Source organism: Chlorocebus sabaeus, chromosome 2 (assembly GCF_047675955.1).
Source record: "Chlorocebus sabaeus isolate Y175 chromosome 2, mChlSab1.0.hap1, whole genome shotgun sequence".
Classification (NCBI taxonomy): domain Eukaryota; kingdom Metazoa; phylum Chordata; class Mammalia; order Primates; family Cercopithecidae; genus Chlorocebus; species Chlorocebus sabaeus.
The window spans coordinates 67136446-67162291 of record NC_132905.1 but is presented as its reverse complement, the minus strand read 5'-3'; the positions used below and the strand labels follow the sequence as shown (position 1 = coordinate 67162291).

The window sequence follows — 25846 nt, the reverse complement described above, 5'->3', positions numbered from 1 at the left end:
CAGGCGTCAAAGACAAATGACAGCTTGTGCTGGGTGTTTGCAGTGGACGAGTGGGGTGAGACTGCTTCTGTTGCCCACAGTGTCTGGAACATAGACATGGAACCTAGGTATTAAAAACCTTACTCTAGCCGGGTATGGTGGCTCACACCTGTAATCCCAGCACTTTGGGAGGCTGAGGCAGGTGGATCACCTGAGGTCAGGAGTTCAAGACCAGCCTGGGCAACATGGTGAAACCCCATCTCCTCAAAAATACAAAAATTAGCCTAGCATGATGGCAGGCGCCTGTAATCCCAACTACTTAGGAGGCTGAGGTGGGAGAATCGCTTGAACCCGGGAGGGGGCGAAGGTTGTAGTGAGGCAAGATTGTGCCACTGCACTCTAGTCTGGGCGACAGCAAGATTCTGTTTCAAAAAAAAATCCTAACTCAGCCGGGCGTGGTGGCTCACGCCTGTAATCCCAGCACTTTGGGAAGCTGAGGCGGGCGAATCACAAGGTTAGGAGTTCCAGACCAGCCTGGCCAACATGGTGAAACCCCGTCTCTGCTAAAAAAAAAAAAAAAAAATTAGCTGAACGTGATGGTGGGCATCTGTAATCCCAGCTACTCGGGAGGCTGAGGTGGGAGAATCGCTTGAACCCAGGAGGCGGAGGTTGCAGTGAGCTGAGATCGCGCCATTGCACTCCAACCTGGGCAACAGAGCAAGACTCTGTCTCAACAAAAACAAAAAACAAAAAGCACCTAACTCTGCCATTTATTTATGAGATGGAGTCTTGTTCTGTCACCCAGGCTGGAGTGCAGTGGCACAATTGGCTCACTGCAACCTCCACCTCCTGGGTTCAAGCCATTTTCCTGCCTCAGCCTCCCCAGTAGCTGGGATTACAGGCGTACACCACCACGTCCAGCTACATTTTGCATTTTAGTAGAGACAGGGTTTTCACCATGTTGGCCAGGCCGGTCTGGAACTCCTGACCTCATGATCCACCCACCTCAGCCTCCCAAAGTGCTGGGATCACAGGCGTGAGCCACTGCGCCCGACCCTTCTGCCATTTATTAACCGTAACTGAGAAATGTATTTAATCTCTTATCTCGAAGGTTGAGAGAATTATAGAACCTGTATCACAAGGATGCTATAAGGATTAAATAATAGAAAAGTTTAGTGGTATCAGTATGCTGCAGAAGGTGAAGCTTGAACAGTGGATAGATGATGGAGCAGTTAGAGATGGGAAAACTAGTTCTATTTGTGATACCAAATGGAGAAATCAACTGGTCTGTCAAATAACACAGGTGGAGAACTGGGTGGAGAAATCTGTACTGGAAATAACATTTGAGAGTTGTTGATGTCTAGTTATTGATGACTTGAGAATGAATGATATAGTCCACAGTAGAGCAAGAAGGGAAAGTTTGGATAGTCTCATGGAAATCCAACATTTAAGAATCAGAGGAGGGCAGGACACAATGGCTCATGCCTGTAATCCCAGAACTTTGGGAGGCCTAGGCTTGCTTGAGGATTGCTTGAGTCCAAGAGTTTAGACCAGCCTGGGCAACATGGTGAGACCCTCATCTATATCTATCTCTATTTATCTGTATCTCAAGAATCAGAGAAATGCTCTTAATTGCCTACTGTTTCATAAACAAAGTAGTATAATGGAGAGAGTTGGAGTGAATTTTCTTTTTTTTTTTTTTTTTTTTTTTTTGAGACGGAGTCTCGCTCTGTCGCCCAGGCTGGAGTGCAGTGGCGCGATCTCGGCTCACTGCAAGCTCCGCCTCCCGGGTTCACGCCATTCTCCTGCCTCAGCCTCCCGAGTAGCTGGGACTACAGGCGCCCGCCACTGCGCCCGGCTAATTTTTTTCTATTTTTTTAGTAGAGACGGGGTTTCACCATGGTCTCGATCTCCTGACCTTGTGATCCGCCCGCCTCGGCCTCCCAAAGTGCTGGGATTACAGGCGTGAGCCACCGCGCCCGGCGAGTGAATTTTCTTTTTTCTTTTTTTTTTTTTTTGAGACAGAGTCTTGCTCTGTTGCCCGGGCTGGAGTGCAGTGGCACAATCTCAGCTCACTGCAAGCTCCGCTTCCCGGGTTCACGCCATTCTCCTGCCTCAGCCTCCCGAGTAGCTGGGACTAAAGGTGCTCGCCACCATGCCTGGCTAATTTTTGTATTTTTAGTAGACATAGGGTTTCACCTTGTTAGCCAGGATGGTCTCGAGCTCCTGACCTCATGATCCACCCACTTCGGCCTGCTGGAATTACAAGCGTGAGCCACCGCGCCCGGCTGTGAATTTTCATTTTATCCTCAATCTCCTCATCTGTAAAATGGGGATAGATTATCTCTCTAAAGATGATTATACCCTCCCTCATTTTATTTATTACATTGTATTGCATTTTTTGCTTATGAGGATTTGTTCAAACTCAAGAAGTATGTTTTGTATCTTTAACAACAGCAAAACAGGAGAGAATAAAGAAAAATAATACTTACTGAACTCTAAGCATTTTACATGCATATTATCATTCAGTCTTTGCCACAACCTTGTAACTTCTATTTCTGGGTGTGTGACTATAGATGAGGAACTGGGGCATGGAGAGGCATGGAGAGACTTAATCGTCTAACCAAGGACATATGGATACATAGTGGATGGTAAACTAGAACTAATTTGAATTCAGTAAATGTTAACAAACATAAACCATATAATAAATGGCTGTGATCAATTAATGTTAGTATTCCCTCCAACTAAATTTGGTTCAGGAATTGTGCTTGATGAATAACAATATTATTGTTGCCCTCTGAGATGTTCGGTAATATTTATTTGTTCAGTTTGCCTTAATTAAAAGAATATACTTCAGGCACGGTGGCTCAAGCCTGTAATCTCAGCACTTTGGGAGGCTGAAGAGGGCAGATCACTTGAGGTCAGCAGTTTGAGACCAACTTGGACAACATGGTGAAACCCCATCTCTACTATAAAAAAAAAAAAAGTACAAACATTACCCGGACATGGTGGCCTGCGCCTGTAGTCCCAGCTACTTGGGAGGCTGAGGCAGGAGAATCGGTTGAATCCGGGAGGCAGAGTTGCAGTGAACCGAGATGCTACCACTGGCTCTGGTTTAAAAAAAAAAGGGCGGGGAGAGTGGGGAGGGTCTGGGCGCGGTGGCTCACACCTGTAATCCCAGCACTTTGGGAAGCCGAGGCGGGCAGATCACTAGGTCAAGAGATGGAGACCATCCTGGCCAACACGGTGAAAACCTGTCTCTACTAATAATAGAAAAATTAGCCAGGCCTAGTGGCACACGCCTGTGGTCCCAGCTACTCGAGAGGCTGAGGCAGGAGAATCGCTTGAACCCAGGAGGCAGAGGTTGCAGTGAGCCGAGATCGCGCTAGTGCACTCCAGCCTGGTGACAGAGCGAGACTCCGTCTCAAAACAAAAACAAAAACAAAAAACAAAAACAACTTTTAGTCAGTAGTACTTAATGCGAAAGAAATAATAGATAATAGAGAAAGAGAGTGTGTCCTATACATTTTGGTGTTGTTTAAATTGTTGGGTCATTAAGTTTAATATCTGCAATCATTCTGGGGAAAAAAAATTCCATCTCTAATGTTGTATTCAAGAAAGTAGATGATTTGGCTGACAGTTGTAATAGGGGTGATACAATGGAGGACTGATAATTCGGAGCCCAGAGTCTTGGACTCTAGTTCTTAAATTACTATGTTCATTCACCAAAAATTTACTAAGCTCCTTCCACGTGCCCAGCACTGTGCTAGGCGCCCTGTGACCTTGGGTATGGCTCTAGGGCACCTTAAAAGGAGAATGCCATACCCTGCAAGAGCTTTTAGGGACTTCATAAGGATGCGACTCAGAGAACGGAGGGAAGCGCTCCAGACGCAGCGGTCAACGACCCTCCCGCCCAGCGCCTCCAAAATCTGAGATTCTACCCTGAGGAAACTCCGCAGCAAGAAAAACTACATCAAAGATGGCGCCGCCGGCCTCTCCCGGCTCAGCCACCATCTTCTCGGTAGTTCCCGAGGTGGACGGGCACAGCACGCATGAGCGGCCCTGGCGTCCTCAGCGCGCCTGCGCGGCCGCAGCACCTCCCCCGCCCCCTCGCCGCCGCCGCCGCCGCCGCCGCCGCCGCCGCCGCCGCCGCTGCTGCTGCTGCTGCACTCACGGCGGTTGCCCGCGCCTCAGGTGAGTGAGCGCCTCCGCCCGGCCCGCGGGGGGCGCACGGCGCCGTATGCGGGGGCGTCGTTCCTTTGCCCTGCTCCTTCCCGGTATCATCTCCGTGGCACAGCGAGGCCCTGGGGGCCCGTGCTGCCTGCCTCCCCCGTACCCCCGGGGCCCTCTGCCCCGCCCCGCCCGCCGGACCCAGGTCAGCCCGGCTTTCTTCGGCGGCTCCCCGAGCCCAGCCCGCCGGCGACAGCGTGCGGGCAGCAAGAGAGCCTCTCTCCGGGCTCAACGCCCTAGGTCACAGGGACGCGCCCCGCAGGCGCGAACCCTTCTCTCGCTCCGGCTCTGCAGGCAGCAGAGCTCGGTGGGCCTTGGGGTTGTTCATCCATCTACCTCGCCCGCTCCAAGAGCCCAGATGTTTGGAAGAGGGACCGTGAGCAGCCGTTGCACCCGTCCGGCCCCAAAGCAGCAGAGGGCATCCTCTAACCGGACCCTACTACTGCCCTACCGGGGAGAGGCTTCTTAGCCCCACTTAACACCCGAGGAAACTGAGGCACGGAAAGGTGAAGTGCCATGCCCAAGGTCACGCAGCTGACAGGTGGCAGGGTCAGCTCTCAACTCAGGGTCGCGGGCTCTCAGGCCAGTGCGGTTGGAATTTGATCTCGTACCTTTGAAAAAATTTTGAAATCACTTGTCATCTCTGAAGTTACTCTCGTCATAAAAGTCATAACGTCATAAAAGTAGGCTGCACAAAGATTTTCTTATTGTCGGAGTACAATTGAGGTGTTATTGTAATAGTAATAGTGTTATTAATATAAGAGCTAACGTTCTTCCAACGCTTGCTCTGTGCCGGGGATCTTGCTAAGCATTTTATTACGATAACCTCGCATAACCACCTCTGCATGTCCCAATCCAAATGCTGCCCCCTTCCTTGTCATGAAGCCTTTTTTTTTTTTTTCCTGCAGAGCTGGCCTCCCTATCACAGGTAGGAGCCCCATGGCTTAGGAGGCAGGGAAGCTCTCCTTTGGTGGCTTACTGACAGAACAAGAGTGATCCTTCCCTACTGGCATCCAGATCCGACCCCCCCTTCCCCGCCCCGCGCCCCCCTCCCTTACCCTGGCCCTCAGGGGATATTATTAGCCGTCCTTTCTCGGCTGCCGAGAGAGCAGGACTGGGCTGACTGGGCTAGCTGGGCAGGCTGGATTTGGAGGTGACAGAGCAGATTTGGCTAGCACTCACCTCATTCCGGGGCTTTCTGGTTCTGCCCTAAGGTTAGGCTTGAACATTTCAGTATTTAAGATAAAGTAAGAAGAGAAAGAGAACATTGATAGAGTGGTGCTGAATTTAAGAAGTCTCCCATGATTTAAAGTTCCAAATGAACAGCTATAAAAATATGTGAATGTTTCTCCCCCAAAATAACTAGCTCAAACTGTCGTTTTTCTCCCTTAGCAAATCCTCCTCCACATTTCAAAGGCTCCACTAAATCACCACCTTCTCTGTGAAGCCTTCCCTGCTTGATTTTCCCAGTTAGAATTACACGTTCACAAAACAGGGTCTTAGCCTCAGTCTTACCCTGCAGACATCTAGCCCCTTGAGGGCATGGTCCATCTTTGCAGCTCCAGATGCCTGGCTCACAGTAGATCCTTGGTAAGGACTCAGTGAATTTCCACTGCCCCTTTTCATTACTCAAAGGGTGGTGTTCTGCCCTTCTGTTCCTCCTTCCTGCCCTTCAGTTTCTCTTTGCTTGTCCCTTCCTTTAGATTCAACTTGTCATCACCATTTACCACTCAAAGGCCTCCATCCACCCTGTCGTTTTTGAAAACTTGCAGATAAGAGCCTTGCATCAAAAAGCCTGTTTCTGGAAAGGGCGCAGTGGTTCACGCCTCTCATCCCAGCACTTTGGGAGGCCGAGGCGGGCGGATTACGAGGTCAGGAGATCGAGACCATCCTGACTAACATGGTGAAACCCCGTCTCTACTAAAAAATACAGAAAATTAGCCGGGCATGGTGGTGGGCACCTGTAGTCCCAGCTACTCCTGAGGCTGAGGCAGGAGAATGGCGAGAACCCGGGAGGCGGAGGTTGCAGTGAGCTGAGATCCAGCCACTGCACTCCAGCCTGGGGGGCAGAGTGAGGCTCCGTCTCAAAAAAAAAAAAAAAAAAAAAAGCCTGTTTATGTTACTCGAACGTGCACTCATAGTTGAGCTGCTTTTGGTTTTTCTTGTTTGTTTGTTGAGACGGAGTCTCACTCTGTCGCCCAGGCTGGAGTGTAGTGGCGCGATCTCGGCTCACTGCAAATTCCGCCTCCCGGGTTCACGCCATTCTCCTGCCTCAGCCTCCCGTGTAGCCAGGACTACGGGCGCCCGCCATCACGCCCGGCTAATTTTTTGTGTTTTTTTAGTAGAGACAGGGTTTCACTGTGTTAGCCAGGATGGTGTCGATCTCCTGACCTCGTGATCCACCCACCTCGGCCTCCCATAGTGCTGGGATTACAGGCGTGAGCCACCAGACTCGGCCGAGCTGCTTTTGTTTTGTTGTTGTTGTTGTTGTTATTATTATTATTATTATTATTATTATTTTTGAGACAGAGTTTTGCTCTTGTTGCCCAGGCTGGAGTGCAATGGCGCAATCTTGGCTCACTGCAACCTCCCCCTCCCGGGTTCAAGCAATTTTCCTGCCTCAGCCTCCCAAGTAGCTGGAATTACAGGTGCCCGCCACCATGCCCAGCTATTTTTTGCATTTTTAATAGAGCTGGATTTTCACCATGTTGACCAAGCTGGTCTTGAATTCCTGACCTCAGGTGATCCGCCTGCCTCCGCCTCCCAAAGTGGTGGGATTAGAGGCGTGAGCCACCGAGCCCGGCTGCTTTTGTTTTATTCTAAATTGTTACTTTTGAGCAGGGAAAAATGCCTGTTTATCCTCAGCAGTGGAGTTGGTATATGCTGTTTCGATGTACAGGTCAGCTTTCATTTGCATGTTGCAGTAGGATAGCCTGAGGCTTATACTCCTTTAGTCTGTCCCTAAATGCTTGAGAGATCCATTTTTACATTCTTTTACCTTCTGTGGCTGATTGCCCCGGTTGTGTCATAGTAATCACAATTTTTACTGTATATCATTACATGGAATTTATAATAACAAATATTCAAAAGAGTCCTTTGGGAGGCAGCAGATATGTGCATAGATTCTCTATTTAAATGAAGCTTCTAAAAGTTTTCCCAAATAATTTTCTGTAAATATATTAACTATGGGTAAGACATGGATGTGTGGTGCCTGGTGGAAGATTCACAGTTGAATCAAACAGGGTCTTGTTGAGAGAGCTTACTAGCTAGTTGGGAAACATTGTATCTAACTGTACTAAAACCAAGTCTAAACATTCCCATATTAATGTTACAAACAAAGCAATATTAGACTATAATAGAATAAGATATTCCTACATGGGGTGTTTCATAAAATTGTATGTTATTCAGGCTGAAAAGGAGCATTGAGTCATTAAGTGACCTTCTCTTTTTTTTTTTTTTTTGAGACAGAGTCTCGCTCTGTCGCCCAGGCCGGAGTGCAGTGGCCAGATCTTGGCTCACTGCAAGCTCCGCCTCCCAGGTTCAAGCGATTCTCCTGCCTCAGCCTCCCGAGTAGCCGGAACTACAGGCGCCCGCCACCACGCCCGGCTAGTTTTTTTTGGTATTTTTTAATAGAGATGGGGTTTCACCATGTTAGCCAGAATGGTCTCGATCTCCTGATCTCGTGATCCACCCGTCTCGGCCTCCCAAAGTGCTGGGATTACAGGCTTGAGCCACCGCGCCCGGCCCATTAAGTGACCTTCTCACTTAGCACTGTGATTTTAAAAAATTAATTTACCAAAGAAAGCCCTGAAACCTGCTAAATATCCATAATCAACCTAACTAAGTTTTTGTGTGCTATTTTCAAGCACTGTTAAGAAAGAAAGGTGGCGGGGGGCATCATCCTGAGAATTGAACTTGTCCACGGTTGCAGAACTGGGGCTACGACTTGAAATTCCAGACTTTTTAGCCACTAAAGGTTTATCAGTATTTTTCTCAGTGAATTCATCCTTAAAGACATTAACCAGCAACTCTATTAAGATTCCATTTATGTGCTTAGAACAGGGGTGGGAGAAGACATACAGAAACATGATCCATGTCTTCAAGGAAGTTATGGTCTGTTGGGGAAGAGTAAAGCACTGTTCTCTAATGTTGAAGTCAGCATATATATAATTGTTAAATTGTATGGTAGAGGGACTAGTTGTATCATGGGAGCTGGGGAAAGGGGGGCAAGAAGGATCAGTATGAGATGTGGTGGTGAGACCACTTTGGGTTTTGACTTTCTGGGCTTTGACAGGTGGATAGGGTCAGAATTAATCAAAAGGACAGCAAAACATTTTGAATCAGGGGCTGATAAAACAGACCAGATAGCAGTGCCTACCATGTTTAATGGACAGTAAAAAAATTGGCTTGACTGGCTTAGAGCAGTGGTTCTCAGCCTTTAATGTGCACCAGCATCACCTGGAGAGCTTATTAAAACCCATATTCAGCCGGGCGCGGTGGCTAAAGCTTGTAATCCCAGCACTTTGGGAGGCCGAGACAGGTGGATCACGAGGTCAGGAGATGGCGACCATCCTGGCTAACATGGTGAAACCCCGTCTCTACTAAAAAATACAAAAAAAAAACTAGCCAGGCGAGGTGGCGGGCGCCTGTATTCCCAGCTACTCGGGAGCCTGAGGCAGGAGAATGGCGTGAACCCGGGAGGCGGAGCTTGCAGTGAGCTGAGATCCGGCCACTGCACTCCAGCCTGGGCAACAGAGCAAGACTCCGTCTCAAAAAAGCAAAAACAAAAAAAACAAAAACAAAAACAAAAACAAAAAAACCCATTTTCCTGGGCTTGGCCTCCAGAGTTTCTGATTCATTCGCTCTGGAGTGGAACCCGAGAATTTGCAGTTCTAACAAGTTCCCAGATGATGCTGATGCTGCTAGTCTAAGGATCACACTTTGAGAACCACTTGATTAGAAGGTTGAGAAGCTAGAATCAGAAACTGTCAAATAACTTGTTCCAAAAAAGTGCATGTGTGTCAGATGTGAGGGTATACCGACATGGGAGAGTTCTGGAAAGATACGTATCAAGCTCTAATGGTCCTCACTTCTGGGAGTGGGATTTAGAGACTTGGGGAATTTACTTTTTTACCTTTCTGTATTATTTTTGCATTATGCACATAAAGCTTTTGTGTTTTAAAAATGAAAGAAAAATAAGAATCTTTTTTGAAGATATATAGTAAAATATTTATGGATTAAAAAAAGACCTTGCTAAAGTAATATGGTGTCATCCAACAAACATTTTTAGTGTCTGCTATGTGCCAGATGCTGCTAGCTTCTGGAAATGCAAAGCCTTTGCTAAAGCTTGCAGGCTGGTGATGGTGATTGAGATGGGCAGATAACAGCTTTAGTTAGTATCATGTGAGCTTCCTAGGAGCAGGGACCAGGGTCTAGCTCTGTGCTTGGCTGATAATAGGCACTTAGTAAATGATGAATGAATGAGCAAATCCAGGTAAGAATTGAAGACAGAAGGAAAGAAAAAAAGGCCAAATGGGAGATTCTGGAAGAAAACAGACAAGCCTGGATAGGAATGGTGAAAGGAAGGGGTGCATCAAAAAGTACTTTCAAGTACAAAGATTGATAACATTTTGGGTTTACTGCAGAACTGGATGTCAAATTGTTTCTTCTAAAAGATGCCCCCCCCCACATTTCTTTTTTAATAGCGCTTGAAAATAGCACACAAAAACTTAGCTAGCTTGATTATGGATGTTTACCAGGTTCCAGAGCTTTCTTTGGTAAATGAATTTTTAAAAATCACAGTGCTAATTCTATAAAACTAATGTATAATATTTACCTACAATTAATTGTTCTCTCATTCATGTGAAATTAACTGATATATGAAGGATGTTTTAAATGTTATACAAAAGTGGGTAGTATTATGTCTTTTGATTTTATCTCTTCAGTGAAAGGGCTAGTAGTCCACTCAATGAGACATACTATGATATGTCTCATAGTAACTGACAGAATTTGACATTTTATCAGTCATAAACAAAAATTTGTTGCCCAGGTGTGGTGGCTCATGCCTGTAATTCCAGCACTTTGGGAGGCTGAGGCAAGTGGATCACGAGGTCAGGAGTTCAAGACCAGCCTGGCCAACATGGCAAACTGTCTCTACTAAAAATACAAAAATTAGCTGGGTATGGTGGCACGCGTCTGTAGTCCCAGCTACTCAGGAGGCTGAGGCAGGAGAATCGCTTGAACCTGGGAGGCAGAGGTTGTGGTGAGCCGAGATCACACCATTGCACTCCAGCTTGGGTGACAGAGCGAGACTCCGTCTTAAAAAAAAAAAAAAAAAAAATTCTTGTTGGCCCAATGGGGTGCATTTTGGAGGAATCCAGCTTCTTTGCCTTCTGAATTTAATTCTGTATAAACACTAATTACAATGGCAAACATTAATTAATGTTATTGATAGGGAGCTGATGTCCTCCCTGGATTTGGGAACAATGTGTTATATGGAGTCTTTTTGTGTGGAGGTGCCACTTTTTATCTTCCCTAGAGATTTAATATAGTAAATGAAGATTAATTTTCTAAGTACAGTGGTGGTTTCTGCCAGGCTTTAGCTATAGCATTTGACAATAATCCCCTTATTACCTAAAAGTACCCATGGTCTACAGTCTGGGGTTTTCAATTGATCAAGTAAAATTCTGGATATAGCTACTCTTTATACTTAATTTTATTACTTATTACGTTTTTCTATTGTAAGTCTTGCAGTGTTTTTTGTTTTTTTGTTTTTTTTGGTTTTTTTTGGATGGATTCTCGCTCTGTCACCAAGGCTGGAGTGCAGTGGTGCAATCTCAGCTCACTGCAAGCTCCGCCTCCCTAGTTCACGCCATTCTCCTGCCTTAGCCTCCTGAGTAGCTGGGACTACAGGTGTCCGCCACCACGCCCGGCTAATTTTTTGTATTTTTAGTAGAGATGGGGTTTCACCGTGGTCTCAATCTCTTCACCTCATGATCCACCCGCCTTGGCCTCCCAAAGTGCTGGGATTACAGGTGTGAGCCACCATGCCTGGCCTGCAGTGTTTTTTCAAAAGATGCTGCTGTTTTTAGTTTTAGGGCAATAGCTGTCATTTTGGGGGTACCGCTAGTGTGATGGCCTAAGAAAATCATAAACCCAATAAATCAGAGTAAGAAAAATTATATGTAGCTCATAAAGATAACATGAAATTGCTTCCCATTTCCTTTTTTTTTTTTTTTTTTGAGATGAAGTATCGCTCTGTTGCCAGGCTGGAGGTGCACTGGCCTGATCTTGGCTCACTGCAACCTGCTTCCCAGGCTCAAGCTGTTCTCCTGCCTCAGCCTCCCAAATAGCTGGGACTATAGGCGCACACCACCATGCCCAGCTAATCTTTGTACTTTTAGTAGAGACGGGGTTTCACTGCATTGGCCAGGATGGTCTTGATCTCTTGACCTTGTGATCTGCCCACCTCGGCCTCCCACAGTGCTGGGATTACAGGTGTGAACCACCATGCCTGGCCTTCCCATTTCTAGTAATAATTTAAGATCAGAAATCAGGCCAGTCTCTGTAGTCCCAGCTACTTACAGGCTGAGGTGAGAAGATCACTTGAGCCCAGAAGTTTGAGACCAACCTGGGCAGCATAGTGAGACTCCTGCTCAAAAAAGGTTAGAAATCATGTCTGCTTTTCCTTTAATTTGTTTTTTTTTTGTTTTTTTTGTTTTTTTTTTTTTGAGACGGAGTCTCGCTGTGTCACCCAGGCTGGAGTGCAGTGGCGCGATCTCGGCTCACTGTAAGCTCCGCCTCCCGGGTTTACGCCATTCTCCTGCCTCAGCCTCCGAGTAGCTGGGACTACAGGCGCCCGCCACCTTGCCCGGCTAGTTTTTTGTATATTTTAGTAGAGACGGGGTTTCACCATGTTAGCCAGGATGGTCTCGATCTCCTGACCTCGTGATCCACCCGCTTCGGCCTCCCAAAGTGCTGGGATTACAGGCTTGAGCCACCGCGCCCGGCCTTTCCTTTAATTTGTAATCATCATGTGGTAATCTTTCCAGAAATGTGTGCTTTCAAAACAGATATGGTTGTTTATTTAAAATGACAGTTTTATCCTTACAGTGCTTCCATATATATATATATATATATTTTTTTTTTTTTTGGGGGGGTCAGGGAAGGTGCTTCTTACAAAAGGGCAGCTGCAAAATACGGAGACTTCTGGAACAATTATTTGTTTTTTCTTAAAGCGAAAAAATGGGTGGGATCCAAGGAATCAAAGCAGTAGATGGACAAACCAGGAGCATCCCCAAGTTATTTTCAGGAAACAGAGCAACAAAACACAAAGGTAAAATTTTCAATCAAGGAATTCTTCCAACAACTTAACTTTAGCTAGTCTCGGGGATTCCGAAGCCCTCCCTTTCAGTGGAAAAGTATGACTTATTACTGCAAATACATTACTCCACTACAATAAACACCTTAAAACAGAGTTTTTGATCACATCTGTTTAATTGCACACAAGTAATACTACTGGGTAACTAGAACCAGGTGTGAATGTGTTGAGATTTCTACTGTTTTGCATGATAGTGCTTCTACAAATATATATACATATATATATATATTTTGTTGTTGTTGGTTTTATTTTTTTTTTGTTTTTTTTGAGACAGAGTTTCACTTTTGTTGCCCAGGCTGGTGTGTAATGGCACGATCTTGGCTCACTGCAACCTCCGCCTCCCGGGTTCAAGTGATTCGCCTGCCTCGGGCTCCCAAGTAGCTGGGATTACAGGCATGCAGCACCACACCTGGCTACTTTTTGTATTTTTAGTAGAGACGGGGTTTAGCCATGTTGGCCAGGCTGGTCTCGAGCTCCTGCCTCGACCTCCCAAAGTGCTGGGAGAAAGTGTTGCTTTTAAGTCATTTTGTTCAGATGGTTTTAACCAGGGTGTTCACTAAAATATAACTTTGGATGATTAGTCCACAGGGTGTATTGCATTTCCAATACCCCCAGATAGGTACAAGTCTCATATTAAAGTAGTAATGATAATAACAGTACCTAAATTTTGTATGGGGCTTTTCAACGTTCAGAAATTTTTTTTTTTTTTTTTTTTTTTTTTTTTGAGTCAGAGTCTTGCTCTGTCACCAGGCTGGAGTGCAGTGGCACAGTCTCAGCTCACTGCAACCTCCACCCACTAGGTTCAAGCAATTCTCATGCCTCACCTCCTGAGTAGCTGAGACTACAGGTGACCGCCACCACGCCCAGCTAATTTTTTGTATTTTTAGTGGAGACGGGGTTTCGCCATGTTGGCCAGGCTGGTCTCAAACTCCGCCCACCTCAGCCTCTCAAAGTGCTTGTATTACAGGCGTGAACCACTGCGCCCAGCCAGTTTTCAGAATTATTTTATAGTAACATCCTGGTAAGCTCCAGTAACCTAACCTGAGAGTATGCATTAGAAGGATTAATGATCAGATGGCATCAAGTGGGGAAAATTGGTTATAGAGGTCAGGATGCAGATTGCTCAGGTTCATATCCTTGCTCTGCTGCTTGCTAGCTGTGTGACCTTTGGCAAATTACAACAAATTTCATCTGTAAAATGGGGTGGATTACAGTACCTAGCTAAATATGTTGGGAAGCAAAATGAAATCATGAGTCGATAAAGTGTTTATCACGGTACCTGGCATAATGTAAGCGCTCAATAAATTTGGCTAGTATGAGTATTATATACTGCATTTTAGGGCTCTTGTTTGTCCTTTACCTCACTCAGGCCGCCTTAAAGTACAAATTGTTTTCAGGGATTCCGCCTTCCAGCTGGCAGGAACCCGGAGCCATCTAAGAGCACGCCCAAGGGCTTTGCTGGTGGTAGCTTTCCTCGTGTCCTGAGTTGCCTTCTTCAGGAGTGGAAGGCAGGGGGTTGTGCTTCTGCTTTTAGAGTTACCTTAGTATGACTCCTGTATTAAAACTTCTGCTGACCGATGGGTGTCTTAATCCTAGAGCCTGTGGCCTAATCCTAACTGCTTAAGCAGAGATAAAGACATGTTCAGTGTGGAGTGGGTGTGGTGAGGCAGTCTTCTCAATTCTGAATTTCTCTTCTTTTTACTCTCTGTCTTTTCATCTGTGATGACCTAGGAGAAAGTGTGACTTAGGGCATAAAGTGAGCATTTGGGATAAGAATACCTGGGTTTCAATTCCAGCTGTGCCATTTATTAGTTGTGGTATTTTGGTCAATCCATGTCACCTCTTCTTTTTTTTTCTTTTAGACAGAGTCTCGCTCTGTCACCCCGGCTGGAGTACAATGGCACGATCTCAACCCACTGCAAAGGTGATCCGCCCGCCTTGGCCTCCCAAAGTGCTGGGATTACAGGCATGAGCCACTGCGCCTGGCCATGTCACCTCTTTAAGCCTTAATTTCTTCATGTCTGTAATAGCCATGATGCCAGTGCCTCGGTGTTTTAGCTCATGGTACCATCATGATATTCCAGTGAGATGTTAAATGTGAAGGTGCTCTGTAAATTGGAATGCTGTAATGGTTACTCATATATCCACTGTTCAGAGGTATAAAGAGAGGGGATGTGAATCTGTTTGCTTAGGAGCTCTGCTGACTACCTTCCCAGCTAGTCCCCTGGCCACTTCCTGTGGCTTTCTAACCATAACTGCTTCAGCATCAACTCCAGCTGACCCCTTCCAGGTTATTCTCTCCAGTGTGCCTCCTTTGTTTGTTGCCTTCATTCTGTTTTGGTTATCTGTCTGCAATCTTGCCAAAATCAAAAGTGATCGACTCTGCCCCTAGAATACTAGCTAGTGGCCTGGTGTCAGCACATCCTGGCAAGGCCTGACATAGGCCAAACATGGTCATGGGAAAAAGCTATAAAACAAGACAACTTGCAGTTTCAAAAGCCAGTAACTTTCTTAGTGTTCTTGTTGTGTTTATTAAACTAACAAAGAAATCTATTTTATATATATGTGTGTGTGTGTGTGTGTATGTATGTATATATTTTTTTTGTGTGTGTGACAGAGTCATGTTCTGTCACCCAGGCTGGAGTGCAGCGGTTCAATCTCAGCTCACGGCAGCCTTCACCTTTTGGGCTCAAGCAGTCTTCCCACCTCAGCCTCCTGACTAGCTGAGACTACAGGCACACGTCATCACACCCGGCTAATTTTTGTATTTTTTATAGAGACAGGGTCTTGCCATGTTTCCCGGGCTGGTCTCAAACTCTTGGATTGACCCTCACTAGGCTAATACCTGGGGAAATGCTTGGGATGTAGTAAGGCTCATGCTGGGGAAGAATGTGAAGTACTACTTTTACAGGGAGCTTCAGGATCACAGAATGCCAACCCTGTCAGGGACTCAAAAAGGTCATCCTGCCCAATCTCTTCCCTTGACAGATGGGGTAACTGAGGCCCAGAAAGGGAAAATGCTTTGCTTAGCGCCATTGAGCTATGTAGGTGCCCACCTAGGTTTGGAATCCACATCTCATGTGCTTACGGGCTCTTTCCATTACTGGAAGAATCCATGTGTCTCTGCGTGTCTTGTCTTTTTTCTGAGTGAACAAAGGATTGCACTCTGTATTATCAGGCTTTAAACTGTGTTCTGCAGAGCCCTAGTGGTCTCACCACCACTTCAAGCACAGCCTCTACATGTTTTCTGTTTTCTATTTCAGAGTTTTGCTGTAAAACTTGAAAGTCACTGATCTTGTTGATCTTTTAAAGCCCCTCCCAGTATGTGTCTCTCCTGGATTCCTGGTGAGATTTTTGCTTGCATTTCAATTCAGAAATGTTAGTTTCTATATTTCTATTATTTATTTATTTATTTTGAGACAGGGTCTCACTGTGTTGTCCAGGCTGGACTGCAGCAGTGCAGTTGTGGCTCGCTGCAGCCTCAACCTCCTGGGTTCACGCGATCCTCCCACCTCAGCCTCCTGAGTGGCTGATGCTACAGGCCTGTACCATCACGACCTGCTAATTGTTTAATTTTTGGTAGAGATGTGGTCTCACTGTGTTGCTCAGGCTGGTCTTGAACTCCCGGACTCACGTGATCCTCCCACTTTGTCCTCCCAAAGTGCTGGGATTACAGATTTAATCCACTGTGCCAACTAATTTCTTTTCTTTTCTTTGAGACGGAGTCTCGCTCTGTCGCCCAGGCCGGAGCGCAGTGGTGTGATCTTGGCTCACTGCAAGCTTCGCCTCCTGGGTTCACGCCATTCTCCTGCCTCAGCCTCCCGAGTAGCTGGGACTACAGGCACCCACCACCACACCCGGCTAATTTTTTTTGTATTTTTAGTGGAGACGGGGTTTTACCATGTTAACGAAGATGGTCTCAATCTCCTGACCTCGTCATCCACCCGCCTCGGCCTCCCAGAGTGCTGGGATTACAGATGTGAGCCACTGCACCTGGCCTAATTTCTATATTTCTAAAAAGTGGTCTACATAGTCATGGACTTTTCAGCATGGAGAACTGAACTTCATTTTTCCTAGATTTTGACACCACTGACTTTTATTGTCTAGAGTTAATGGCCCTTTCATAGTCTTCATCCTCCTCCTTTTTTCTTCAGCATTTGACAGTTTTCCTCCACTTTTGTGTAAATCTCTCTTCTCCCTTGAATTCTTTGACATTGTATTTCTGCCTTTTAGCATCTCTGAATATTTTTTCTTTGTCTCTTACTGATTCTTTCTTTTCCATCACTGAGTTGTCCTTCAGAAGAGCCCAGGCCTACAGACCTCCTTATCTCTGGTTTGGTGATCATTTGGAGGCTTACCTCACTCATTCTCACTCCCAGCTGTCCTTGGGTCTCTCTTGGATTCCTGACTGAAATTGATTTTCTTTTTAACAAATCAGTTTCTCTGTTACTTTTTCTCAGCTCACTCATTTTCATTCATTGTGCCATAATTCTTTTATCTCCCTAACTGAAAACTTTGGCAAAATCTAACTCTTCTCTGACCTTGTTCTATTTTCTACTTTTTTTTTTTTTGTCGAGACAGCATCTCCCTCTGTTGCCCAGACTGGAGTGCAGTGGTGTGATCTTGCCTCACTGCAACCTCCTTCTCCCAGTTTTAAGCGATTCTCATGCCTCAGCCTCCCACGTAGTTGGAATTACCACCACGCCTGGCTAATTTTTATATGGTTAATAGTGACAGAGTTTTACCATATTGGCCAGGTTGGTCTCGAACTCCTGGCCTTAAATAATCCTCCCATCTTGGCCTCCCACAGTGTTAGGATTATAGGCATGAGCCACTGTGCCCTGGCCAACCTTGTGCTATTTTTACAAACTTTTTATCCCAGAGCTCCCACTCTCTCTCTCTCTTTTTTTTTTTTTGACATTTTGTAATTTCAGGAGTCTAACAGCTCCTTGTTACCTTTCAGCAAGGTTTCTGCAAACTATTTTGTTTCTCCAGTATATTCACATTTTAGTTGATCAGACCTGTTGAGTCTTTAAACAATCGCATCTCAGCCTGGGCAACAGTAAGACCTGTTTCTACCAAAAAACAAAAATTAGCCAGGCATAGTGGTATATGTCTGTAGTCCTAGCTCCTTGGGAGGCTGAGGTGGGAGGATTGCTTGACCCTAGGAGTTCAAGGTTACAGTGAGGTAAGATGGTGCCACTGCACTCCAGCCTGAGTGACAGAGCAAGACCCTGTCTCCAAAAAAAAACAAATTTTTGGCCAGGCGTGGTGGCTCAAGCCTGTAATCCCAGCACTTTGGGAGGCTGAGGCGGGTGGATCACCTGAGGTTAGGAGTTCGAGACCAGCCTGGCCAACATGGTGAAACCCCATCTCTACTACAAATACAAAAATTAGCCAGGTGTGGTGGCAGGCGCCTGTAATCCCAGCTACTTAGGAGGCTAAAGCAGGAGAATTGCTTGAACCCAGGAGGCAGAGGTTGCAGTGAGCCAAGATCGTGCCATTGCACTCCAGCCTGGGGGACCAGAGTGAGACTCTGTCTCAAAAAAAAAGAAAAACAAAAAACAATTTTATTTTTATTTTTATTTTTATTTTTGAGACAGTCTCACTCTGTCGCCCGGGCTTGAGTGCAGTGGCACAATCTCAGTTCTCTGCAACTTCCGCCTCCCAGGTTCAAGCGATTCTCCTGCCTCTGCCTCCTGAGTAGCAGGGATTACAGGCACGCACCATCATGCCTGGCTAATTTTTGTACTTTTGGTAGACACCAGTTTCACCACGTTGGCCAGGCTGGTCTCAAACTCCTGACCTCAGATGATCCGTCCGCCTTGGCCTCCGAAAGTGCTGAGATTACAGATGTGGGCCACCATACTCGGCCCCCAAATTTAAAAATAAAAAATAAAAGTTCCATCTAGTTTACTGAAATTTTGGAATAAGGCAGGACAAAATCAATGGAGTCTTTCTTTACCCCATCCTCACTGATCTCTACTGAAGATTGTTGCTAATTGGCTGGGCATGGTGGCTCACGCCTGTAATCCTAGCACTTTGGGAGGCTGAGGTGGGTGGATCGCCTCAGCTCAGGAGTTAGAGACCAGCCTGAGCAACAAAGTGAAACCCTGACACTACAAAACGTACAAAAATTAGCCAGGCGTGGTCGCGTGTGCCTGTGATCCCAGCTGCTTGGTAGGGTGAAGTGGGAGAATGGCTTGAGCCTGGAAGACAGAGGTTGCAGGTAGCCAAGATCATGCCAATGCACTCTAGTCTGGGTGATAGAGCCAAACTCTGTCTCAAAAAAAAAAAAAAAGATTGTTGCTAATAATAAGCCTTTCAGTTCATCTCCTCACCTCAGATTATCTCCACCTCTCCTCAGTGATGAGGGCACATGTTAGATTTTCATCACTTAAAACTGATTATATCTGAGACCCTAAACAAGATGCTCAGGTAATAGATTTTGAGGCTCACTGTTCTAACAAGCAAGAAATAGCCCTTGCCTCTGAAACTGGTTGCCAAGTAATAGCTAGAACTTCATTTGTCTTTTCTCTACTCATTCCACATCCTCTATGCCCTTAGTGTTATAACTACTGAGATAGTGAGGGCTCTTGTCCTGGTGTGATGACTCAGAGCTTCATTTCTAAGGTATCTGAGTCATTGTTGGTATGTATAGGATTGCTTTAGGCTTCTCTTACCTCAAGGAGGTGCCACAGGGTGGGTAAAGAGAAAAAAAACTTGCTCAGGGTCCTACAATCAGTAGATGGGGCCTGGCACAGACATTATGGTATGTGAGTTGAGTATCCCTTATCCAAAATGCCTTGAACAGCCTAGGTGTGGTAGCTCACACCTATAATCCCAGCACTTTGGGAGGCTGAGGTCGGTGGATCACCTGAGGTCAGGAGTTTGAGACCAGCCTGGTCAACATGGTGAAACCTTGTCTCTACTAAAAATACAAAAATTAGCCGGGCATGGTGGCACATGCCTATAGTCCCAGCTGCTCAGGAGATGGAGGCAGGAGAACTGCTTGAGCCCAGGAGGCGGAGGTTGCAATGAGCCAAGATTGAGCCACTGCACTCTAACCTGGGTGACAGAGTGAGACTGTGTCTCAAACCCCCCCCCCCAAAAAAAAACCAAAAAAATGCCTTGAACCAAAAGTGTTTCAGATTTTGGATTTTTTCTGATTTTGCAATATTTGCATTATACTTGCTGTTTAAGCATCCCAAATCTGAAAATGTAAAATCTGAAATGCTCCAAAACCCCAATCTTTTTGAACACGGACTTGATGTTCAAGGGAGATACCCATTGGAGCTTGTTTATGTATGTATGTGTCCATGTATCCATCGACCCATCCATCCATCTATCCATCCATCTGTCCTTTGTCACTTCTTCCAGGAGCCCATTGGAGCATTTTGGATTTCAGATTTTTGAATTTGGGATGCTCAACCTGTAATGGGAAAGCAAAGGTTTTAAAATCCTTTCCCTATTATTCACTTATTTAGAGGCAGGGTCTTGCTGTGTTGCCCAGGCTGGACTCAAACTCTTGGGCTCAAGCAGTCCTCCTGCATTAGCCTCTCAAGTAGCTGGGACTATAGTTGCTTGCCACCACTCCTGGCTCTTTATTAGATGTGGGGATTTTAGAATAGTTACTTAACTTCTCTGAGCCTAAATTTCTCATCTACAAAGAAATAAAGGCTGGGTGCAGTGGCTCACACCTGTAATCCCACCACTTTGGGAGGCCAAAGCAGGCGGATCACCTGAGGTCAAGAGTTCGAGACCAGCGTGGCCAACATGGTGAAACCCCATCTCTACTAAAAATATAAAAATTAGCCAGTCCTGGTGGCGGGCGCCTGTAATCCCAGCTACTTTGGAGGCTGAGACAGGAGAATCACTTGAACCCAAGAGGTGGAGGTTGCAGTGAGCTGAGATTACGCCACTGCACTCTAACCTATGTGATGAGTAAAATTCTGTCTCAAAGAAAAAAATAAATAAATAAAGATATCTAGGCCGGGCGGGGTGGCTCACACTTGTAATCCCAGCACTTTGAGAGGCTGAAGCTAGCAGATTACTCGAGGGCAGGAGTTTGAGACCAGCCTGGCTGACAGGGAAGCCCTGTCTTTACTGAAAAATACAAAAATTAGCTGGGCGTGGAGGCATGTGCCTAATAGTCCCAGCTACTCAGGAGGCTGAGGCAGGAGAATCACTTGAACCTGGGAGGCGGAAGTTGCAGTGAGCTGAGATTGCACCACTGCGCTCCAGCCTGGGCAACAGAGCAAGACTCTTGTCTCAAAAAAAAAAAAAAGAAAGAAAGAAAGATATCTACCAGAGAGAATTGTTATGAGGATTAAACATAAAGTGCTGAGATTATAATTCCTGACAGAGTAGGTGGCCACCTTTTCTCCTTTGCCTTTCTAGCCATTTGGTATCAGACTCATTTCCTTAATTTGAAGATGGCTAGTTTTTCCTTGTCAATCCTCCCTCCTACTCATATGACTAGGAAAGAGGCAAAAATTATTTACTGCAATTTATAAAATCCCTACTAGCCTTTTGAAAATATTAATAGCTTTTAGTACCAGTATGGGATCTGGCAACCCTACCATTTGTGCAGATGCTGGAACTGCAGGCCTTAGATCCCCAGGAGGGAACCTGTCTGTGTAGCTGAGGGATCTGGAGATGGAGTTTTCCACCAGAATCGTAGTTTTCTTGTATATGTTATACAACTGCTCACTGGCAAGGGCTTGAGACATTGAAAGTGGAGCAAAAATGGAGTCTCCAGAAGAATGCATTAGATCCCCTAATACGTGGAAGGTGAATGTCTACTGCCGTGATGCCAAATCCTGAGTCACCCTGGAGCAGCTTACTGTCCTGCACAGCATTATTGCCTGAGCCTGCATTGGGCCTAGCTGATAGGGACAGCCTTCTCATTTAATTTGTGTCTTCGTTCGTTTGTTGGTGTAAAAATGGCATTTTTCTTCATCTTTAAAAAAATTACATAGGGCTGGGTGTGGTGGCTCACACCTGTAATCCCAGCACTTTGGGAAGCCAAGGCAGGGAGATTGCTTGAGTCTAGGAGTTCAAGACCAGTCTGGACAACATAGTGAAACCCCTGTCTCTAAAAAAAAATTTTTTTTAATTAGCAAGGCATGGTGCCACATGCCCGTTGTCCCAGCTACGTGAGAGGCTGGGGTGGGAGAATTGCTTGAGCCTGGGAGGTTGAGAGCCATGATTGTGCCACTGCGTTCCAGCCTAGGTGAAAGAGTAAGACCCCATCTCGAAAAAAAAAAAAAAAAAGGAACACTAGGTGAACGCCTGTCACTTTGGACTTGAGGGCGCCTTAGGCCTTTCTCTGACCCTTTGACAGGCCCACCCATGTGGAATCATATTTGAATAATTCCCATCTTGAAGTGCATTGCTTTCTAGTGAGTGAATTAAAGTAGGGAATAAAGTGGGTGAGTTGAAAAAACAATTTCAGGAAATCACCATTTAACTGGGAAAAAAGAACAAGTGGAAATAGGCTAAAATGGCTGTCTTTAGATGGAAGGACTGAGTAAATTATCTGTTCATTATTCTGTGATTTCTGTATTTTCTTTTTTTTTTTTTGAGAAAGAGTCTCGTTCTGTCACCCAGGCTGGAATGCAGTGGCATGATCTTGGCTCACTGCAACCTCTACCTCCCGGACTCAAGTGATTCTCCTGCCTCAGCCTCCCGAGTAGCTGGAATTACAGCACCTGCCACCACACCCAGCTAATTTTTGTACTGTTAGTAGAGACAGGGTTTCACCATGTTGTCCAGGCTGGTCTCGAACTCCGGACCTCAGGTGATCCTCCCACCTCGGCCTCCCAGTGTGCTGGGATTACAGGTGTAAGCCACCGTTCCCAGCTGATTTCGGTATTTTCTTCTTTTTTGTTTTTTGAGACAGGGTCTCACTCTGTTGCCCAGGCTGGAGTGCAGTTGCGTGATCTTGGCTCACTGCAACCTCCGCCTCCCAGGATCAAGTGATTCTCCTGCCTCAGCCTCCCGTGTAGCTGGGATTACAGGCGTGCACCACCACACCTGTCTACTTTTTTTATTTTTAGTAGAGATGGGGTTTCTCCATGTTGGCCAGGCTGGTCTTGAACACCTGACCTCAAATGATCCACCTACCTCAGCCTCCCAAAATGCTGGATTATAGGTGTGAGCCACTGTGCCCGGCCGATTTCCATATTTTCTAAAGTGAGCACATATTGCTTTTATAAAAGGGAAAAAGCTGGTTTTGTTTTGTTTTGTTTTTAAATTTTTGAGACAGAGTCTTGTTCTATTGCCTAGGCTGGAGTGCAGTTGCCAGATCGTGGCTCACTGCAACCTCTGTCTCCTGGGTTCAAGTGATTCTCATGCCTCAGCCTGCTGGAGTAGCTGGAATTACAGGTTTGTGCCACCACATCCAGCTAATTTTTGTACTTTTAGTAGAGATGGTGTTTCACCACATTGACCAGGCTGGTCTCGAACTCCTGACCTCAGGTGATCGAGCCTCAGCCTCCCAAAGTGTTAGGATTACAGGCATGAGCCACCATGCCCAGCCAGGAAAAGGTTTTAAGTTGCCATTTTAAATAACTGATAAATAGTAAAGTTCAAGTAAAAAGTAGCCACAGTTTATAGTGTTATTAATAAATAAGCAAGGAGTAGATTCCAGTTAGGCCAGTATTTTGAGAGTTAAGTGGGGACTGTGAAAGAGAGAATGTAGGTGCTGGCTGAAACTCACTGTGTAAGAGTCAAACTACCTCATCCCCTTTTGAAATGTGACTGGTATAAAAATAAACAAAAAAAATTCAACTTCTGGGCATTAAGTAGCTCATTCAAGTATATGGGTGCTTGGGATCTGACAAAAGAACCACTGTCCTATAGGGAGGTCAAACATCATCAAGCTTGTGGTCTCTAGGTGGTCCATACTTTTAGAATATTCACAGTTAGCATGTCGGGTTCATAGCCTGAGGAGTGTTCTCAATAGACGTCCCCTGGGTCTCTTGAATAAATGATAAGAGGGCTTTTTTGTTAGTCTGTTCTAACACAGGCGTAGCTGGGAGCAGGATTTATTTCAGTGAGTTGGCAAATAATAGCTAAAAGGTAGCCTGGGACACATACCCTCTCCATAGGTAATTAAATCAAAATCATGTCATTCTATCTCTAGAAGGTAAACAGAACAGTGGATTAATATAGTACACTAGGCTGGGCACAGTGGCTCATGCCTGTGATCCCAACACTTTGGGAGGCTGAGGTGGGTGGATCACTTGAGGGCAGGAGTTCAAGACCAGCCTGGCTAATATGGTGAAACCCTCTCTCTACTAAAAATACAAAAATTAGCTGGGCATGGTAGCAGGTGCCCATAATCCCAGCTTCTCAGGAGGCTGAGGCACGAGAATCACTTGAGCCCAGGAGGTGGAGGTTCCAGTGAACCACGATTGTGCCTGTGCCACTGCACTCCAGCCTGGGCGACAGAGCAAGACTAGGTCTCAAAAAAAAAAAAAAAAAAAAATATATACACACACACACACACACACACACACACACACATATTAGACTGATATCTTTGGAAGGCTTTCTTGATTCCCACCAATCAGACATAATTGCTTCTCCTTTGAATTCCTATGGCCCTTCTTTTTATTTATCAATTTATGGATCAATGTCATCTTTACTCTTTAGAGGCAGGGACCCTTTTTGTATCTTCCACAGTGCAATGGGTACTCAATAAATGGTTATTAAGTGTAAATCCCCAACTCTGAATTAACATTTTTCCTGACTTGATAGGTTTAGGGCCAAGACAAAAAGGATGATGCCTGAAGCTGTGAAGTCTAGGTGGGAATCACTTTCCTGCAATATTGAGTGTTTGCAACCTATCTCCATGGCTTCTTGCATGGTGGGATAGAAGAATCTGTAATTCATTACGCTGCTTATCTCTCTCCAACTTGCCTCTTCTCTCTGAACTCCCCATTCTGCTCTCCCTCTGTATTAGTTCTCTATTGCTATAGATCACTCTAAAACAAAATTATTCTCTCTCATGGTTTCTGTGGGTCAGAAACTTGGGAGCAGGCTTGGTAGGGTGGTTCTGGCTTAGAGTCTCTCATGTGGTTGCAGTGAGATGTCCTTGGGACTGTAGCCATCCAAACTCTTGACTGGGGCTGGAGGATTCATTTGCAAGGTAAATCATGCATATGGCTAGCAGGTTGGCACTGGCAAGTTGGTTCCTCTCCACATGGGCCTCTCTAGAGGGCTGTTTGAGTGTCCTGATGATACGGTGGCTAGCTTCCCCCAGAACTAGCAGTTTATAGTGTCTTGAAGCAGAAACTGTAATGTGTTTTCTGATGTAGCTTCAGAAGTCACCTATTGTTGCTTCCTCCATATTCCATTAGTTACACAAGCCATCCCTGATTTATTTGGGTGGGGGATTATACATATGTGTGAATGAATATCAGGAGTCAGGGATCACTGGCCTCGTTGAAGGCCATCTTGGAGCTGACTACCATACCTTTCATCCACTGCTGTGATTCCCCAAATGAGGATTAGTAAGCTTAGCCTTGGTTCCCTCCTCCTTCATTCCCTCTGCCATTCCTAATTCAAGGCCTCATCCTGCAGTAATAACCTTCAATTTTTGTCCCCGCTTAATCCGTCTTTCAGTCTGTTCCAAGCATAGCTTTGAGTATGTTGTTTCTTTATCCATCTTCAGTAATTAAAATGTGCGCTCCATGAGAGCAAAGACTATTGTATTAATTGTATTAATCTGTTGCTGCATAAAAATATTACCACAAATGTAGTAGCCTAAAACAACACATATTTATTGTCTCACAATTTCTGTGGTTCAGGAGTCTGGTGTGGGTTGTGTAGGTCCTCTGCAACATGGCGATCAAGGTGTCGGTCAGCTGCTTATCTGACACTCAGCTGGGGAAGGATCTGCTTCCAGGCTCCTGTTGTTGGCAGCATTCAGTTCCTTGCAGATTGTTGAACTGAAGGTTTCAGTTTCTTGCTGTCTTTCTGCTGGAGGCTGCTCTCAGTTCCTTGTTACGTGGCCCTCTCACAGCACATCAGCTTGCCTCTTCATACCTAGCAGGGGAGAGTGTCCCTCAGCAAGACAGATGTGAAAATACTATATAATGTAATCATGTAAAGTCACTCATATATATTCCATCACTTTTGCCATATTCTAATGGTTAAAAGCAAGCCACAGGCCCTACCCACACTCACTGGGGGGATTATGCAAAGGTGTGAATGAATACCAGGAGGCAAGAATCCTGCAGACCATGT

At 45.6% G+C, this 25846-nt stretch overlaps 1 protein-coding gene across 5 annotated transcripts in view; it reads left to right on the top strand.

Annotated features, from left to right (window-relative positions):
* The first annotated feature begins 4101 nt into the window (after positions 1–4101).
* The window catches only part of NDRG3 (NDRG family member 3), an 87198-nt gene continuing 65453 nt past the window's right edge, over positions 4102–25846 (top strand). For 2 of the 5 annotated variants that reach the window (XM_073009543.1, XM_073009536.1), the window contains exon 1: positions 4102–4173. Coding sequence is in view for 3 of the 5 variants with exons in the window: in XM_073009522.1 (XP_072865623.1) it covers positions 12485–12544 (60 nt within the window). In the remaining 2 variants the exon portion in view is untranslated. Of the gene's footprint in view, positions 4174–12458; positions 12545–25846 lie in introns of those variants that run through there. The other 3 variants (XM_073009522.1, XM_073009520.1, XM_073009528.1) reach the window with 3 other exon arrangements.